A 20,271-nucleotide genomic window follows, 5' to 3' on the forward strand; every position below is an offset into this window, starting at 1 on the left:
TGTATTTAAAAAAAAAAAAAAAAAAAAAGAACCAGTGAATTGATGTCTAGCCTTGAGAGTACAACCACTGCTATCTAACAACACAATTATTTTTCTGCTTTGGTCTTAAATCAAATTACTTCATGCATTCAACTTCCCACAAACTACTTTATGTAGCATCATCTTTACGTATTGCATCCTTCCCTTGCAAAGATTTTAAAGTAGGCCAAGCAGTAAAAGAGTAAGTAAAATAGAAACAGTATTGTCTACTGATACACAAACATTCACATCCAGAAGTGTGAATCACTCCTAAACAAAATGAAAAAATCACAGCACACAACATCCAAAATTATATTCAGTATTACAATGTATTACGTGCAAAACTCACCAATTACCTTTTACAAAAAGCAATACAAACAGTTACTAGGGGTTTCAAATACAAGGCAAACTAACATTAAAAAATGCTACAGATCTTTGTATGTACAATACACATTGCTCATGACATACTTCTGCAGTCATCTGCCTTACATTGTGCTGCTCACACTGCATTTGGAGAAAACCCTGCATCCCTCTAAAAAGAGCAGCCATACCTGACTTAAAGGAGGTCAACCTGACCCACAGCACAGCACCATCTATCTTGCACAAGTGTACAGAATACACATATTAAATACCGTTTTATCTTTGTATATGTAGGACTCTGACTTCACACATCACCCACTGAGTAACTTAGAATCATGAAATGCTACAACACACTCCTCAGTCCAAAGCACATTTTGATGGTGCTGACAGACTATACAAAATGGTTAGCATTCTCATTCACCTTATTAATACATCTGATCTTCCACCAACACAAATAGTATCTGGGATAGATGCCGTCAAATCCCTCTACATATCTACAATAATGTTTACATATAAGTTCCTTACCAACCTCCTTTGCTTATTTTCTGCAAGGAGCCTGAACCAGCAGACTAACATGTTTTAATCCTAAAACAGGTTCTCTAAATTCTTTCTCTGCCCCTTCCCTACGTCCTTTTCTTTCAACTTCCTGTTCCAATCACCTAGTTCTATCTTACACAATGCATATAAACAATAAACCAGGAAACAGTACCTCAAGTTCATATAAAGGCACTGAAATAACCAGTGCCAATGTTACAATCTTATACATAACAGAAATTTCATAAAAAAACTCTCCTATAACAGGAAAAGAAGAGAAACCAAAGAGACTTTTAATGCAATGCTTTAAAACCAGCAAGAGATTTATTCTTGTATATTAAGTGTTAAAATCACATGCATAATTATATAATACTTTATAGTTAAAAAAATATTTTAAAAACCAACCCTGACAGTTTACCTGCAACTGCTATAAAATTTCTAGGAAATATATATAAAACAGGAAGCTTTTCTGTAATAAAAAAAATTAGAAAAGGATGCAATCATCCAGGTAATTATGAGTTAATTGATGCCCTGCATCGGACAGTCTTGTTTAACTCATGCTGGTGAAACTGAGCATACACCAGACAGTTTACTGAAGTATTTGTCTAGCATACATATATTTAAAATCAAAGTGACATTTGGCTAAAGGATGAGTGTAAGAAAATAGATTTTGGCTCACTACAACAAAAACTTGCAGAAGGCCAGAGTATAATATGTTTCATTTCATGAGAGTCTGTGGTACAAGAAATTCAGCTTTTGTGGGCCGTTTACTCAAACATGCTGGTTGAATATCCTGTACAACTGGTCATATGCATGGTTTATATGTTTGCAGGTGTTTTTGTTGTTGTTGTTTTTGTAAGCAATGCTAGATGTGTCTGCATGTGTTTTACTAGGCATGGATGGTTTAAAACCTGCATAGATTGTTTTAGATCCTAAGGCAGGCAGCCAACAAAGATGTTTTTAACAGTTAAGCAACAGAAATTAAACTGCAGATTACTGATTTTAAGAAGCAGAGTTGTTCTGAAAAATGGCACCATAAGGATCACTGTTAATGCGCTTGTAGACAAAGTGAAAGACCTGGGGTTGTGGACGGCTATGCAACTCAGCCTTAATCTTCTGAGGGTAGGTATCTTCTGTCAGTTGCTGCCAGGTGTCATCAATGAAAAGAAACAGACTATATTCTTTTGGATTGTCCACTTTAAACTTCTCAGCACAAAGTTGACATACATCTTCTGTAGTGATATATGGCCTTACTAGTAAGGTCTTTCCCGTACATCCACTGTTAACTTCCTGGAATGCAACTCGAAGGTAGTTCTGTAGAATAAGAAAACAGACATCAGAAAATAAAACAAATAAGAACTCTGAAAACTCCAGAGACAGCAGTGAACACCAAATATCTAATTATGAAACACACACCAGTGGTTCCTGTAAATTCTGCCAACCCCATGAATTGCTATGGTGGTGGTGAAACTGACAAATCTCTTGTGGGCATAATCAAAACCCAGGAAGTCAACATCCCTCTTTTTCCTTAATTTGCATTCTAGTCCTGCAGCTAAGAGTGAACAGATACAGCCTTCAGAGCCACATGGAAAGCTCTGGCAGTTTCAATAGGACTTCACATTAAGCTTTAATCGGTAACAAAATTCTGAAAAGCAAAACAAACATCTTATGCAGCATGCCCAAGAGACATTGTTGCTGCCACTGCTAGGTCAGTACTAGAAAACAGAAGCTTCATACAATGTTAGTCAGAAAGGGGAAAAAAAGCTTATTTTAAGAAAATAAGGGTGTTGACTGCATGATAAACATCTATTTGTGCTCTCATGCTGTAGCATGCGAAAGGTAGTAATTCAGCTTAATTTATAGTAACTATCAAGTCACATGTCTGAATATGATGCAACAAATTTTGTGTGATGGCATTTTTTTTTTTTTTAATAAGACAGAGGGATGCCAACATTTACTCTGCCACATTTGAGTAAAGTTATATAATCTTGAGGCAAAAGCTGGATCTTTTTTCTCTATTGAGATTGAACATATGCCCACAGTTCTGATAACAGGGTTATATTCTAAATATGCTTTGAGAGGAAATGTAGTTCTACCTTACAAAAAGCATTTGTAAAGAAATATGAAAAGCAACAACTAGAAAAGAAAAATAGACACACGAACAAAGCAGCCTTCTGTTGAATGCTTTTTTTGTTGCTGTTGCTTTTTCTTTGTTTTGGTGTGTTTCAACAAAGAATTAACTGGAATTGAAGACTTAAAAGTAGATTGGGAAAATCAAGAAAGATTTGTTTACTGAGTGAGCTTGTACCTGTGTCTGTGTGCTAAATGAATTAAGATGATCTCAGTTCCAAAGAGCATTCCTGTCTTTATTAAAGATATTTTTTTTTTTTGATAGCTTGTAGACTGAAACACTGAAGAGCTTTTAAACCACTGGGACTGAGCCCACCTGGGCAAAACTTGTCTATTTTTGTTATCTAACTTGAAGTAAAAAATATAAGCAGCCCTACATAAGGTCAAGTATACCACAGTTCTAATTTCTAGTACAATTAACACACAGAAGGTGCATTTTTAAATGCATGTGCTTTCAGGCAGGCAGAATTGCTTTAAGGGGAAGCTGATGGTTGCACAAATAAGTCATATAGTAAGTATCAAAATTATTTTTGCAGTATAAGAAAGTTGTCTAATCATCATCAATCTATGGATTTTCGACTTTTCCATCCCTTTGAAGGACAGAGGATGAAGGTGTTCAGAAGCCCAAAAGCTACAAGGCTGTGAGACCATCACAGATCAGTAGGTGCTGATGCAAGTTGGTTTGATGCAAGCTGGTTTGATGCAAGACAAATTAGTATAGCTGAATTTGTGTTACAGGTTTGTCACAAGGAAGGTGCTTTATTTCAAGGACTATGGGGCACTGAGAGAAAAGATGGAAAACTGGCATTCTAAGCAGGCAGAAGAGACTCTCTTTTGAAAGGGACAACAGAATGAGAAGCAGTGTACACACTCAGTGCCGGCTCTTCCCCCATCCCCTGCACCCTCCCAGTTCCACCATGGCACCCGGCTGCACTTCAGCTTGGCTAAAGTTGATTTGATGAGTAAGAGGTCAGACAGAACAAGATCCTATCAAAAGAATCTTCCATGCCATCCAGCAGAGATACAAGAGGATGAATTTTCCTATGAATGGTGCAGTGTTTTTGCAAGAAAGAACATCAGATTTAAGTAGCTTGAGACTCCACCTAAACACAAGTAAGCACAATATAATACATATCCCAATAAGATGGACTAGGTTTGAGCACTGATCGTAGAGTTTGGTGTTTCTGTTAATTGTCTGTCCTCCTAAGAGGAGAATTGCACAAGACTGCTTCTTCACCCCGAACTTTCTCGTTCAGTGTTGCTGTGCAGTCCTTCGGGTGGACGTGGATAAAGTAGAGGAAACCTCAATTGGAAAGTTTCATGATCTTCTGATGCCACACCCTCATTTCTCAAGCTCTTAACTACATCAAAACTAACTGAAGGTTGTCATTAACCTCTCCAAAAACTTTGTGCTGTGGACTATTAACAAGTGAAAGAGTAGTAAATCCTTCCTTCTTGTCTCCAACATCTTCCCTACATCAGTTTGTGGACTGAAATATCTGAACAGCCGGTCACCAGCATCCTATGGTTTTATGTTAAAGTCATGCAGGCCTGTTTTTTAAAGACGAAACAGTCTCGACTTTTGTCATTCTTCAGTTGAAGTTAATGCCCTACTCTGAAAAGAGCAGAAAGAAATGGTGGGGAAAAAAGAAACACACATGAAAAGATCCACATTACAGAATACTACTCTTTGCATTAACTTTAAAACTGTAGGAAACTATTCTCCCACCTCTCCTCTGTGCCACCTGCTGTATGCCACCATTAGTCACTGGGGAGCTGTGCCGATTTATACCACCGGAGACATGATTTGTTCTTTTTAGCAGTAGAGCACACCAAAAAAAAAAACAAACTAAATCAAAGATAGGATTCAGTTTGTCCATACTCTGAGTGACTTAGATGGAAGGGAGGGTGGGAGGGTGCATATTTAGCACTTTCTTCAGATATCATAATTGAATTATGTTATAAAGTACAAAGACTTCAGAACTGAGGAAAGTTTGCCAGCCCCTGTTCTCAGCACTGCTTCACTTCACTGACGTCATACCCCCATGGCAATCATGATGAAACAAACCTCTCAAATTGACATTTTCAACAAAACAATTTCTGGTTGCATTCGTTTTAGTTCTTAAGCCCTGGGCTGTACCTGAAAATCATCAACGGAAGGTATTGTCCTGTTAGTTGTCCTCCTTTTGTGCCATTGCCGAAGAGTATCTCTGGCTTCTGAACTTAGCAGTCTGGCAGCTTGCTCTTCCTGAAAATTCTTGATCAGTGAAAGTGCTCCATAAGCGCTTGTCAAGTAATAGCCTCCTGTGAAGGACAGCAAGGGAATAAATTCTCAGAGCGGTCACAACCACAACGCTAGTTCTTAATTTCACAGATCTCACACTAGTTCTCACAGTTTCTATATACAATTGCTATATATTTTAGAGTTGCTGTATTCAACTGTCAAAATATTTATGCTTATGAACAGCTAGTTTTCCTGCTACCTATTACATGGTATGTTAAGAGAGATGCAGTAGTCCATATTATCACACTCCATATTATCAAGTGGTACAGTAATAATCTAACTCTGGATCCAGTAGCACTGGGGATAGCTGGTTACTTATGTGACTCGTGTAAGATGCTCCTTTGTTCCTGAACATTTTTACAAAGCTGGAACAAGAGTTTTCTCCTAAACAGTTTCCAAACATTTACTCCCTTCCCAAGCTTTGAGAATTGATGCAGTAAATGTAACTGTTTAAATGAAATGGAAGTCAGTCTACCACTGTTCAGGAATGCAAAAGCAATTATGTTCAGTGGCAATGAAATAATGACAGATTTAGACTCACACTCTGGAAACATCCCAGAATTTGCTCATTTTTAAAAAGACAACTCTGTTTTTTTCACCTTTTTAGCATTCCCCATAATGTCCATCTAATTCAAGAGGTGATGTCTGCAGTCCTCCTTACATACTTCACTGTCATTACACGACTAGAGAATACATTTAAAGACAAGATGGAGTTGCTGACATACAAAAGAAGCTGCAGGTCACAAAGGAAAACAGTCTCAGCACAAGATAACAGTCCTCAACAACCACTGGAAACAAAAGACATGCCTCTCATTTGTTTTATTTATTTATTTTTTTTAATTATTTGCACAGTATAGTACAACTATGAATCAGGACAGTCTACTGATGGAGTGATTCAAAGACATACTCTATACTCATACTGTATGCAATTTTCAACATTTCAGAACAGCATTCTCGTGGTCTTTAACTTTGCCACAGATTTTATACACAAACACATACAAGACTTATGAGCCAAACTGGACAACACATTTCATTTGAACTGCAAAACCCCAAAGCACTAAACAATTTTTTTTCTGCGCAGCATAGTTCAGCTGGTGCTGAAGACAGGGCCAAACAACAGCTGGACTTCTTTTGCTGAATTAAAAACACCGTGACTCAATAGTTTGGTAACTGTGTGTTCGCCATCTCCAGTTTCACATCTCAAGTATTTTCCATGCAAAGGCTCCTGGACGATGCACTAGAGGATGCTGTATACACAAAGGCAAAGAACAGACTAGTGCCAAATGGGAGGAATCCTGGCAAGGCTCTTTCATACATACCAACGTGTAAGAGAATACAGCAATTCCACAAAGCTGAAAGGTAGCAGGGACATGAAACGCGAACACACAAAATCACAGCTGAGCTTGGTTGAAAGAACTTTTAAAACTTCTTCATAAAGCAGTAGATTCTGGGGCCTACCAACCAAGGTTTTCAGAATATGTTTTTGTTCAAAACACCCACCAGGAAAACAGAGAGGAGGGAGATTTCCCTCTCTGTACTGTATTTCAGCCACAGGCCAAGAGTACCTTCGTAGCCTTAGTAAATGTATTCCTAGGGCTCATAAAAACGCTTTGTGAGAAACAACTATTGGGAAGAAGTGAAGACCACCAAAGGAGATGTGTTCTCAAAAGTGCTGCCCTGGTACACAGCTCTCCAAGAAAAAGCTCTCCACAAAGCACCAAAGCCAGGCCCCATTATACATCACAACTGAACTGAATGCTGCAGCCCTATAGGACATTAGCCCTCAGCATATTTTCAGGCTAAACACAGGGACATATAGGGACATACACATTTCGCATCTGCACAGTGCTTGTGTTTGCTTGCCAAGTCATGAAACCCAAGATATTCCCTCATAAAGGAGTATACACCAGTAGCTTCCCTGATCACTGAAGCCTATACACCTCAAGCAAATGAACTCTTAATGTAAGATTGAAAGAATTAGGATGTTCTCTTGTTATGCTATCGGCACCACTGGCTTTAGCACTCCCCTTGAGAGTACTTCTACATGGACAAGGTAACAGCAGCTACACTGTGATAGAAAGTCCCCCTTCCCTAGTTCTTTGCCTAATTCTAATAAAAATCAATAAGAACATTACCTTCTCCATGCAGCAAAGATGGATCCAGCAATTCCATCATGTACTCAATCTCAGTATCCAGCTCCAACATGTCACACTGGGCTAATACGTATGTTAGCACAGGCAAGAAGTCATCAGCTCCATATAGCCTCCCTGGGGTGAAAGGAACACAGAGACAGACAATGTATTTTTACCATTTTTGTCGTCTGAAAGCAAAGTATTGTTTTGCTGCCTTTTCTGACCAACAAGTTTATATTGCTCTACAGCCTTCTGTTCTCAACATGTGGCAAAGAGAATGTAATCTCTCATCTTGAGGACTTTAGTGTTAGGTCAGAGGTTGGACTAGGTGATCTTGGAGGTCTCTTCCAAGCTAGATGATTCTGTGATTCTGTGATCTGGCACTCAATGGACAGGAGACTCACACTAGCTTGAACCCTTATTTCCAATGGGCACAAATCTGGTGATGCATGCCTTGAAGCATGTGAGGGAATGTAAAGACTGGATTCACCTTGAAATCAGTTCAACTGGTCAACTCCCAAAAGGCTAATCCTGAAATCCAGACTGGCTTCCACTCCACTTCTATCACAGGCTAATAGAAGATGAATAGACATTTTCTTTTTCAATGTAGGGGACACCTACTTTCTGGAAAGATGCAGCCACAAATATCAGTTTGAATTTCAATCTCAGGAGAGAGGCCTGAATATAAAAGTCTATTAGACTTCACATGAAAACTGAGTTCCTTTTCTTGACCTATCATAGTTAAAAATACTAGTGTGCAAAGCCTCATAAATCATCCCCAAACGGCTGCTGAAGCACCATCAGCAAAAGTAGCACATGGCTAAAGCACAGATGGCTACCTACATCTGTTTGTGCATTTATCACATTTAAACTTTGTTTAGAAAATTAGTATATGGGACAAATTAGTAAAATTAGTATATGGGGACAAATCCCTGAATCTGGATAAACTATGTTAACTGCAAAACTGGTGTGATGACCACTTCAAGCCAACAAGAGCAGGAGCCACCTTAATCTTTGGTGAAACTCCAGATGACTGAAGGGCTGATCTAAAGTTATGCCACCTGAAGCACAGACTCCAAATATTACACCATTCACTGTATGGGAGCACATGGTGAAGCAGACACTCAATGCCATCTTCACAAGCTTCACAGGACAAAACAAGACAACCCAAGAACATGTGCCACACCTACCTTAAGCCCCTCAAGTATAGGCATTAACCAGCAGCAGCCTCTTAATAGTTCTTCTACATGTTGGAATGTTGGAAACACCTTACTCAATATGGTAACGGCAAAGAAAAATGAGTCTACAGCACTTCAGGCCAAGATTCCTATATCCATTTTAAAATGCAGGTATTTGCACAGAATATAAGCTGAGCAGGAGCTTGGACCTAAAAGCCACAAAAGTGCTTGTGGGTCTTTAATGACCACAAGCCTTCAGTATTCATCTCAAAAGAAAGCAGGCACCTTAATCAGCACCAGACCCAGCTACAGACTCGATGACTCAGTACTCACTTAGAAAGCAGAGTACCTACCATCTGCAACAGTTTATAATTACTTAGGAAAAAAATCTCCCCGTACCACCAGCACTGGCCATCTGAACTCATGACCTACCAGAGCAGAGGGTCAGAGGGTAATTGGATCAGAGGGTAATTTTGACCACCTATTAACACAGAACCCTTGTAGCTGTTTTATTGAATACACACCACTGAATGACTATACTGAAATACTGAGCGTACCCTTAATTATACTGTCCAGAAAAATACTCAGTTATACTCAGTGGAGAATTCAAGGCTCACATCACAGCCTCACAGTTTAAGAAGCCTACAGTGAAGCAAATATGTTTTCACATTGTATTTGTAGATTTGCTGCCAGACACATCAGAGATACCAGGAAAGAAGGAAAGAGGAAGAACCCCTCTGAAAATAGCAAGGAGGTATGCTATGAGAATTCCAGGAGGAGAGACACATCTGCAAAATCAGGTGGTCTAATTCCCTGCATCAAAAGACAATCCCCAGTTCCAGGTTTGGAAGCTCAGTGAGTGTGAACCACAAGAAGCACCATACCTGAGTTATTCTCCATAACAGTGTAAATCAATTTGCAAACTCTCAGCAGCAGCATGACTTTCTTTTCAGGCGAATACATTTTCTGCATGGTCACGAACTTGACTTTAATCTTTTCAACATCCACAAAGTCTGGTGTTGGAACAAACACGCCCAGCTCCTGAGGATTCCTCTGGCGCACCAGCTGCAGGTTTTCCTTTAGCTGTTTCCAAGAACCATCTGCAGTATGAAACTCTTTTAACATCGCTTCAATGTGGCCTTTCAAAGGCTTCAGAATGCACTTATGCATGGCCTTCTCCAAGACTACATCTGCAACAAGAAACACAAGCCCAGCTGATTTTCTCCTCTAGAGCAGAGTGAGTGTTAATACAACCATTTCCAAAAGAGACACTGTGGAAAAAAAATGCTGAGGTCAATTTATTACACAGGCTGAGTTTCCAGATGTTTGTTGACAAGAAAACAAGAATGCAGAGCACAATCTGTATTGCATTTTTATTTATGGCAATCTGGTAAACTGGTAAAATGCAAAACAAACCAACCACCACCAGCCAATGATAAATAAACCCACAGACTGGGGTTTACAGACTGACAAAGAAGAGTTGTGGCTCCAGTTCACTTTTTTCTTTTGTTGGCCAGAAGTCTGACTTTTATTTTACTTTGGAGCTTAGTCTAACTTCCAAACTTAAAACACGGTCAAAACCATAACTTCTGTCTGCTTTGGCAAGAAGTCTCATCCTTTTTGCATTGTTTCCATCAAACTATAACTCAAGGTCTCCTAAAAACTTCGCTCAGTTTTGTTAAGATCTTTATGAACTTGAACAGATTATGGGTCTTAAACTATAAATGAAAACCAAGCTGTGTTTGTCCCGTTTCAGGTTTCATCACACAAGATTACATACAGCTTTGTCATCAACTTTGAAGTTCTTTGTTTAGCAATAGTGTGCACGTGGTACAGTAAACACTCTTTATTTTTAAATTCTTGTTCTACTCAAGTTTAACATTCATAACTCTACTTTCAAAGTTATGACCACATAAAAAGGTCTTTGCTAAACATTTTCCCTGCAAAGCTTCACTTTATAAGCTAATTTCCACTCCCACTAAGTATCCCTATAGCATCATAGCTCACTTTAATTATTTGCTTACATTCATTATTTGTACCATACGCAACTCCCACAAGCATGAAAGGAACTGCGGACCTTTCAGCCTGGCCACTGCCCCAACACACCCTGATAACGGAGCAGGACAGAAACCCAGGGTAGGCAGACGTACCTGGGGAGCACAGGGACCAGCAGTGGGAAGGGGAGAGGCCAGGCATCACTGTTCCATCAAATGTTTACATACAAGCTTGCAGTGGACATTCCTGATGTTAGTGGTGACTTGTTAAGTTTCATCAACCTCGTGCCCTTTCCAGGGTCCTTTAATTTCAGACTAAATCCTTTGCTTCTTCCTATGTGTTTCTCATAGACTGCAATCTGTTCCTTCTCTCCCCTAATTTTTTCCTTACTTTTAGAAATTGCAGACTATTTCAACTGCTCAAGACTTGTTATTTCCAACAAGCAGTTACTTCTGTTTTCTTCGCCTTATTCTCTCAGACATTTATTTTATCCTTGTTCAGCCATTTTCCTTTTTGGGTTTTCATGTCATACCTCGCTTTTCCACACCTACTCCTCTTATGGTGCCTTTGCTCCATCCATAGCCTTTATTCCGTGTTTATCTGACATGCAATTCCCAAATTTCCAACTCTACTGCAAGCTCCCATCTCCCTTTCCCCAATTCCACTGGGACTCTTGTAGCTTTTTGTTGCTACTTTCCAGGATTCCCTACAGTCACCAGTAAAGGTATGACCAGTCTGACAGATGATCACAATGGACCATCACACCGTGAAGAGCAGACCCAGCTTCCCATCCAAACAGCACCACCACCAATTGTACTGCAACAAGTGTCAACATTTCAAATGGCTCATCCTTATCTGCTGTAGTTGGTAGAGCCACACAGCCACGCCAAACCCAGACAGTAAGCCCAGCAAAGCAGAAATATCACTCTCCCATGCGGTGACCAAAACCACCTCTCCCTCCATCACCAAAATTGTCCTCAGGGCCCATGGGGAAGGCATATTTTTCCACCAGGAAAAACACACTAATCTTACCTACAGGTATGCTAGCTGACTACATTTCTCTAGACTATACACAGCTCCCTATTAGCTTCAGTGATACTGAATTTTCTGGCTGTTCTGTTTATTTTGTTTTTACTGCCCCTCCGCAATTTATTGAATAGCAAAAACACTAACTGCTTTGCTTGTAAGCGGAACACCTCTGCAGTCTGCATTCCAACTGCCTGGTCTCATTTAAGTCAAAATAAAGCAGTCAGTGCTGTCAAACATAATAGATAGAGAACTCTCTATCCCCATGAAATTCAGCTGCCATAGGCTTTCACCCAGTTCTGCACACAGAAAGTTAGTGTCTTTATCCTGATGACTTTGGTCACCACCACATTTGGTCACAGGAGGCTCAAGAAACTGAAGAATTCAGCATGAAGAGTTGGTCTGATAGCAAGGGAGCACCTACCCTGGGGTAGGAGACCCACACGCTTCTGTGACCAATCCCTACAGGCTCTAGCCTGTGGCTGGTACAGCTGCTGCTTGCAGTATCAGTACGGAGTGAGCTCCTTCTGCTGCCCATCTCCAGAGGCTGAAGGGGCTGGATGCTGCTGGTAGGCTTTGTAGGAAAATTCCTGGGAGGGGACCAGGCTTGTTGCTATCTGTTGGCAAGAAGTGGAAGCCTCAGGTCTTCTGCCCTCAGCAGGTTAGTGCCACTCCTGCAGTTTCCAGTACAGATCAATCATGTATTTTTACAGCACCGCAAGATGAGGAGGTGGCAGTTCTTTAATACCTGCAGTTCATCACAGGCTACAAAAGCAGTGTCTAGAAATCACTTCAAATTTACCCAGTCTACATTCCACAGTTCCTCAGGGAACTCAAATTGATTTGCAGCAACCCAGAGGAAGAGAGCAGATAGTTCATGTAGCTGTGCTCAAAGCTCTGCACAAGGCAGTGTGCAGCAGCTCCCTTCCTTGCTAAATAAAAGATGGAAAAGCATCCCAGTACTTGATAAGGGATCATTGCTCAAGGCTCTTCTAGAGGGTATCTGTGCTGTTACCAAATTGAATAAATAAAATCAGGACTGGCTATCTAGTAAAGCATCTTTCAGTACTGTTCAGCATCTGTATTACAGCTAATAGGAGATAAATGAAGTAAACGACAAAGCTGAGATTCCAAAGAGATGCTAACACTGTCTCAGCTTGGTAAGGATAGAGGAAAGACTGAGATTTAATGTAGCAGGTTTGCATACAAGTAGCCAGTAAATAAGGAAGTAAGACACTACAATGTATCCACGTTTTTTACTTTGTTGTTGGTATTTGTAGTAGTTGTTTTTTTATATATGTTTTCAAGACAAAACAAACAAGAAATCCCTTTTCTTCTCCCTTATGCATTTCTGGCACAAGTGGAAGAACCACAGAGTTCTGCCCTCAAGTTAAAAAGTAGCAAACTCCAGCAAGTTGACGAGGCCAAAAGCATAGCAAGATTCATAAAGATTGGAGTGTTTTATTTTTTCCCCCCATGGTCAATAATATCCATATCTATCCTAATTAATATTAAAACTATTAATAGTTTTATTAATAGTCCAACCCCAGCCCCAGCAGGGCGCCCAGCACATCCAGGTGGCTCCTGAAGGTCTCCAGGGAGGATACCCCACTGCCTCCAGGCATGTTGTTCCAGGTCTGCGGCACCTGCCCAGCGCAGAAGTGTTCCTGGTGCTTGAGGGGCACCTCCTGCATTCCAGTTTGTGCCTGCTGCCTCTCGTGCTGTCTCCAGGCACCACTGAGAAGAGCCTGGCTCTGCACCTCCCTTCAGGTATTTATAAGGCATGTATGGGATGATCCCCTGACCTCTTCTCCAGGCTGTGCAGCCCCCAGCCCTTTGGCCTCTCTGGCAGGAGAGGTGCTCCCGGCCCTCACTCACTGCGGTGGCCCTGCGCTGGGCTCTTTCCAGGTCATGTGTGTCTCTCTTGACCTTGGGGGTGCACAACTGGGCACAGTACGTCAGGTAGTAAGTAATTCATTAATAAGAACATTCAAATAATAACCTGTACTATTATTAAAGCCCAGAAGGACGGCATTCCTTGTGATCCGGGTCTTATACCAATATTCACCATCACTGGACACCTACAACCATGTTTGGGATCAGACCATCCAACTGTTTCCCCTTTCATCTAAACTGCTGTTACTGGCCCTTTCAAAGAAAGTGGCTCCTGGATGTGATCCCACAAAATGATTACTTGCCAGCAGCAGCTTTCACTGTTTTATTTCCAATGGCCATAATAAGTATAGGAGGGTCTCCCAGACAAATTAACATCTACAGGTTGAGGATTGAGGACTGATCCTTTCAGTTAACAGCTCTGCATATTTCTCAGACTCAAAGCAGCAACACAACCTGCTCCTTACTACAGCAAAAGCAAACTGTTTTTAAGTATCAAATAAGCCCTGGGTGTTCAATATTTCAAAAAAAAATAAAAATAAAAAATAAACAGACAAAAGAAAAAAACACAAAAGAATATAAATTGAGTTAGGCACCATTTAGTGATCCTGAAATGGTACTTATAATTAGCCTCTAGCCTCAAAATGGAAACTGGAAATGCTTTGATAAATGAATTGCAAAGCCAGCCAGCCAGCTAGTTTCATTGTGACTTGTGGAAACACATCTGTATCCTGTGCTGACATGCTTTTTTTTTTCTTCACTGCAAACCACACAAATCTGAATCTAGAAAGAACAACATATTAGTCATAGTAAATGTCCTTATGCACTCTCTTTACAACCCTCATTGCCTGGAATTGTACTTGCTCACCTCTTCCAGGATGTCACCTTAAAACCTTCTCTAAACTGTAAATTCACAGTCTTCTCTGTTCCCTGTTAACAGATAGCATTGCTCCACTGAGATTACCAGTCAGTTTGCAGTCCCCAGATTTACACACAAGCCCTGTTTATCACCAATAATGGCCAAACCATTCTTTGGTAATAGGGCTCAATGGAGAGACAGAATGAGCCTGGGATCCATCGCAAAAAGGCACCATTCTGCACAAGCAACATCACTTGGGAGGCTGAAAGCAAAAGTTTGATTTGTTACACCACAGGCATGCAAATGCAGGACATTTGACTATACTGCATTTGCTTTGTTTTAGATTTTCACTAGTACCTTGTGTGTAGGTAGGCTGACACTAATATCAACCTACAGTTTATGTCAGGATGGCCAGATGTCTCGATCCTGGTGGATGCTGACAAGTGACCATGGAAGAAACATCTCCAAAATAAACCTCCCCTCATTTTGCTTACATAAAGCACAGCAGTGAGTCACAGACATTGGTTTTAGGTTCGTTTTGCTTCAATCAAACAAGCCATGGGTTATTTAAAACTCACCCCATGGCTGCGTGGTGTGTGTTCTCTTCAAAAAGTAGTAATAAAGGAGCAGGGGAATAAGACACAAAGCAAATCAAATGGATGGTCAGGAAAGAGAACTGAACCCACTGTCTCTGCCCAGTGCTTTTACCACTGCTTCTTTCTTGCCTGACAGGGGGGTCAGGCACTAATGAAAGGAGAAGCACAGGGGAACAGTGGTCGGCCCCAGCTAAACACCAAAAGGTACAAGGATGAACAACTGGGGGGTGGGGGGGTGGGAGGGGGGGGAAGTACAAAACAAAACAAATGCTTAAGCACCTAGAAAGTAACCCAATGCTAAAAAACAACCAACATGAGTTTTTTCAAGAAGAAATAATGGCATACAATTCCAATTCCTTTAGGACAATTAGCTCAAAGAAGAAGGGAGCAGTTGGTGAGCTGTATCTTGACCTTTTTAAGACCCTCAACCCTATTCCATACAACTTTCCTGTAAGCAAACACGGTCTATAACGAATAAGGTCTAGCTGTAATTATTATAAGGTGGGTACGTGAATGGGTACAAAAAATACTGTAGTTGCTGAGATCCCAATTACCAACAGTTGACTGTCAAACACACACACACAAAAAAAAAATTAGTATGAACTATGGTTCTCAGCAAGAAGAATGCAAAGGCAAAAGCACAAAACGAAACGTGATCAAGCAGGATGCAGTGTTGCCGAAGACAAACTGTATGTCACTGTCCTTTTCCTGAAGCAACCATTTTGAACCATTTTGACAGCAGGCTCTTAAGAAAATACACCCTCCAGTAAGATTTGCTAGCAGCAGGGTCATGCTTGAATGCCAGGAAGCAGTCCTGCTGCCATGCTCAGAACAGGCACTGCCTGACTGTGCAGAGGCCTGCCAGCTGGAGCTGCAGAGGTCAGGCAAACCCACACAGGGACCTGGGAGGCAGGACAAACAAAGCGAGCTTTTCAGTCCAAAAATGCGAATACTGAGGTGCCGTATGACCACATCCTAGACATAAAAAGCTGCTGCGGTGGGGACTACTGATTGCTTGCCTGCCCAGCAACAGGGGAGGAGGTGGTACGGAGTGTGGGGGGGTAAACTGGTCAAGTAATCCACTGACTTTTCACAGCAGAAGGGGAACTCTTCTAGGCCTAGGGACAGTGAACAGGCTTTCCCAGGAGCCTCAAGACTCCTGGTCTGCGTGTAGAGGCTTTCAAGCACTGCTCAGAGCTGCCACCACCAGAGTAGTGGGCCCACGTTCCTGAGTGCCTGCCATCTCCTCCTGTCTGTCAGAGCCCTCCCCAGCCTGCTGCAACACACAGTGTCAGAAAATTATGCCTTAGAAATATACAAAGAAGCAATAGGCACCATTCTTTTCCCAGTTAACACTTTCTTGCCAAACCATTTAAACCTGACATTTCCTGGACTAGGCCCAGATTCAGGCATTGAGACTTGAGCTGCTCAGCTGTCCGGTGCTATTTGTGACACCTGATGATGGTGAGAGCCCACGTGATGCCCTTCTGCTCACTGCCAGGAAAGGAGGACACCAACACCAGCTCCCAAACATCTGCTACTTAAGCAGCTGTGGCCTGACAGGATCTCCTCTGACCAGCCCAGGTCTTTATGCTGGGGACACATATTCAGATGTTGACAACTTAAAATAAGTAAGTTGTTTTGCACTGTCTCAAACCATAAAAAGCCAACAGTCTTAATTCAGTCCCAGCGCTAAGAATCCTACTGTTCCAGGAAGGGTTAAGAGCCTTCAGTGCTAAGATTAAGGGGCACCTGTTGGAAACCATTAGAGAGGCTGATACACATTCTCCTGATGACTTGGCAAAAGTTAAGTAGTTAGATAAGCTCCTTGACTGTGAAACTTAGATCTCCCTACAGCATCTCTTGTCTGCAAGAGTCTGGAACTTGGTGAAGAAGCAGCTCTACAGGAAAAGCTATGCCATCAGAAAGACCATTAAACAGACACAGAAATCCCAGACACCAGGGGCTTCACTAAGCCTGAGGGTCTGCTGCTCCAGCAGGAACTGAAATTCAGGAGACATGGGGATAAAGCCAAGTCCAGGTGCCCCAGAGCAGGCAACTGGTAGGAGCAGTCCTGCAGGCTGGAAAGGGATGCAAGGAATGGCAGTCACCAGGCCTGACCAGAGCCTCCAAGCTCTAACATCTACTCACTACTGCCACAGGACAGTACATAGAAAAAGCAGCATTTTCCCAGCACTGCAAATGCAGCCAGAGGCCGATGCATTGAAGCAACACCTGCAGCACAAAAGCGTAGGCTGACAAGAAAGGATAAGTGACTACTTACAAAGTTAAAATCTGTGCTGCAATTCTGTACTGAAATAGTCAAGAAAATACCCGGACAACAGGCAGGGCTACATTTTAAGAGTTCTCTGTTAGGGATGACTAAATTTTCCTGTCGCATAGTTATCTGCTGAGATCAGCAACATCTGACACTTCTGATCACTGTGGCTGCTTCCAGGCTCAAGCAATAGGCAGCAAGCAGACAATTCAAAAGCAGCTTCATTTGTTTAAACTACCCTGCTTTATACATTAACTGCACTTAATCACGTGATCAGAGCCAGACTTTCTGTCCTTGAAGAAAACTAATGTAATTATGTTTCATAACTTCAGCTACTCCAAACTACTGAAATATTTAAAAGCAGATATAATTTTGCCAATCTTCAGAGACCCACAGTCTGATTTAACCACACCCTTACAACAAAAAGTACAAGTCAAATCAAGTTTTGACCAAACTACTAGTAAATACAGTTCTGTATTCCTATGACAAATAGCCAGTATTCTGCAGAAATCCAGGGAAAGAGCACCCCCCCCACACTGTTATGTTTGCCTTTTTCTTCCACATAACACACACTTAATATTCTTTAATAATCTAGCAAGAACATTACACTTCTTCAAAAGAGTCTGTCTAGAGGACACTCTGTGTATTTGCTTTAGGCATACTTATTACTTTTCCTTGACTTTGCATAAATGAAGTTGAGGTTACATAAGAATACTTCCTCTCAGTCAAGGACAGACAGAAATGTCAACATAAAATCACCCTCTACTCGCAGAGAAAGAGGTATCCTGCCAGTTTTGCACTGGGTGAACTGTTGGGACACTGTGTTATAGCAGAAAAACAAGCAAATTTGGACTAAGTGAGCTCACAAGGAAAGTATTTTGCCTTGAGGGATGTTTACCTCCTTAAAGTGGCTTATGGGCTCTTTTACAAATACTGCTTAACTCAACAAGACAGGGAGACAGTGAGATTTTATACAGCAACAACGATTTCACTTTGGTGGATATGCAAGTCTCTCCCTGTTGATAAAGCATGTATTCAAGCCTATAGCTCATCTGCAACCATTTATGAACACATACATGCAACAGAGAGGTATAGAAATCCTGAGATTGGCAACCCCCCCCCTCTCTTTTTTTTTTAATCTAACTTTTTAGTTGGCTTCAACTGTGAGGACAGTGCATCTTTGCTAGGGGTGAATGAGACTGTTGGGATGAATTAAATTTATTTTCAAAGTAAATTGCTACAAAATGCCTCTCTGCTCTTAACCATCACTAGTTTCTAATAAATTCTTGCATGGCTACAATGCGTACTTAACATATAGTTAAAATTGCCACAGTTTTGGTCCAAGGCATCTAGAAACGTATGAACCCAACTGAGAAAAAAAAATACATGCACCAGCAAATAAGGGATTTTGTATCATTAACAGTACTGCAGATTTAAAAAAAAAAAAAATCATGGGTAAAAAGTTCAACAACTACTGTTGTTATTTTAAGGATTTTTTTATTTTTTATAAATAACTTTGTAGCATAGTTCTGAGTTGCTATGCTGTGTGGCTTGTTTCCACCTTCTCCCCCTCCCCCAAAAAAATTCAAATACTCACCAGCTTGAATTCTGCTAGCAAAGTCAAACCCATCACTATAAACATAGATTATACATTTTTACCTTCCCCCAAAATACAGCACAATGTTCCTTACCTATTTGGTCCTCTGGAATCAGTGATTCGATTGGAGGATCAAGTTCAGAGCTTTGGGACAAATAATTCTTGACTTGGGTCATGAACTGCCGAATCGTTTGCAGCATATCGGTGCTCGAAACGTGGCACTCCTTGTTTTCCTGGAGAAAGCTGATATAGTCCTGCACTAGGCACCCAAAATAAGTGCGTTTATCTCGGGACATCTCTGCAATCTTCTTAATCATCCTCTTTTCGGGGGTCATGAAGGAACTGAAAACTCCACTAACTTTCCGTAGCTGAGATTTCACAATCTTGGGGAGAACAAATGAACTGTTTCTTTTCTTCTTGGGCTTCAGCGGAGGTGCCATGCTCTCTTGGTCGCTTTCCCCCTCAAAATCCTCCAGGCTGCTGTTAGTGTCACCCTCATAGCCAAACAACGGCATGCTCCGATCGAAGTCCAGCGAGTCTGACGAGGAGGTGGAAATGCTCACGTCGCTCAGCCTCTGTCTGCCTCCATTCCGGGGTGTGTATGACTCAGAGCTGGTAGCTACACTCTTCTTGGAGGCTGCTAGAGCCGGCTCAGGCGGGGTTTCGCCCAGAACACCAGCAGCTTCAGGGGCAGGCACAGAGCTGCAGACAGGTCGAATTACTGCTGCGGTCTTTGGGCTACCTTCCACCTCCACACAAACAGCCTGCTTCTTTAGCCGGGGAGGCGGAATAGGGGCTGGTTTATTCTGCAGCAAATCCAAGTCTCTCTCTTTCTTATGGTTGACTGTTTCTGGCATGCTCGCCTGCTTTATAGTCCTGGAAAGCTGTGGACTCGTGAGGATACTATTAATAGAAGGAGGTGGTGGCCGGGGTGGGGGAGAGCGAGGCCTCTCAGTGCCATTCAACTCCTGAGATCTCAGGCTCTGCCTTTTCAGGCTTCCACTGACATCCTGGCTGTGCACTTTTAAGAAGAGTGGATTAATGAAACACAGCGCTCCGTTGGTCTGGCTGCACTCCAACTCTGAAGGCGTTCTGGTTCGTATAGAATGCACTCCATTTATAAGGCAGAGCTGACGTGAGCCTTTGCAAGCACTGTCTAAAGGCACAGGCCTACGGGGAGGTGAAGGATCCGGGGGGTTGCTGTTAGCCGGAGAGCTCCAGAAGTCTAAAAATCATCGTGTTAAGGTCAGAATGCAAAAACGCATGCAGAGGACTTTCAAAACATTCAGCTCAACACAAACAGCTTCAAGTAATAAGAAATTCAGACAAGCTTTTATCAAGTCAAGAAAAAAATATCCTAGTGAGCCTCTAGAAGCACTACCAGACATGAC

The 20,271-nt window shown here is 41.5% G+C and overlaps 1 protein-coding gene across 5 annotated transcripts in view; it reads right to left on the minus strand.

Annotated features, from left to right (window-relative positions):
• Positions 1–361: 361 nt before the first annotated feature.
• RIN2 (Ras and Rab interactor 2) overlaps positions 362–20,271 on the minus strand; it is a 78,766-nt gene continuing 58,856 nt past the window's right edge. For 3 of the 5 annotated variants that reach the window (XM_084284899.1, XM_084284902.1, XM_084284901.1), the window contains exons 9-13: positions 18,975–20,105; positions 9,521–9,826; positions 7,462–7,593; positions 5,183–5,346; positions 362–2,226 (exon numbers count right to left, since the gene is read on the minus strand). In XM_084284899.1, the coding sequence (XP_084141025.1) occupies positions 1,915–2,226; positions 5,183–5,346; positions 7,462–7,593; positions 9,521–9,826; positions 18,975–20,105 (2,045 nt within the window). In that variant the 3' untranslated portion in view covers positions 362–1,914. Of the gene's footprint in view, positions 2,227–5,182; positions 5,347–7,461; positions 7,594–7,629; positions 8,846–9,520; positions 9,827–18,974; positions 20,106–20,271 lie in introns of those variants that run through there. The other 2 variants (XM_084284900.1, XM_084284903.1) reach the window with 2 other exon arrangements.

The sequence above is a fragment of the Netta rufina genome (genome assembly GCF_964035555.1).
Source record: "Netta rufina genome assembly, chromosome: 3".
NCBI classification, from domain to species: domain Eukaryota; kingdom Metazoa; phylum Chordata; class Aves; order Anseriformes; family Anatidae; genus Netta; species Netta rufina.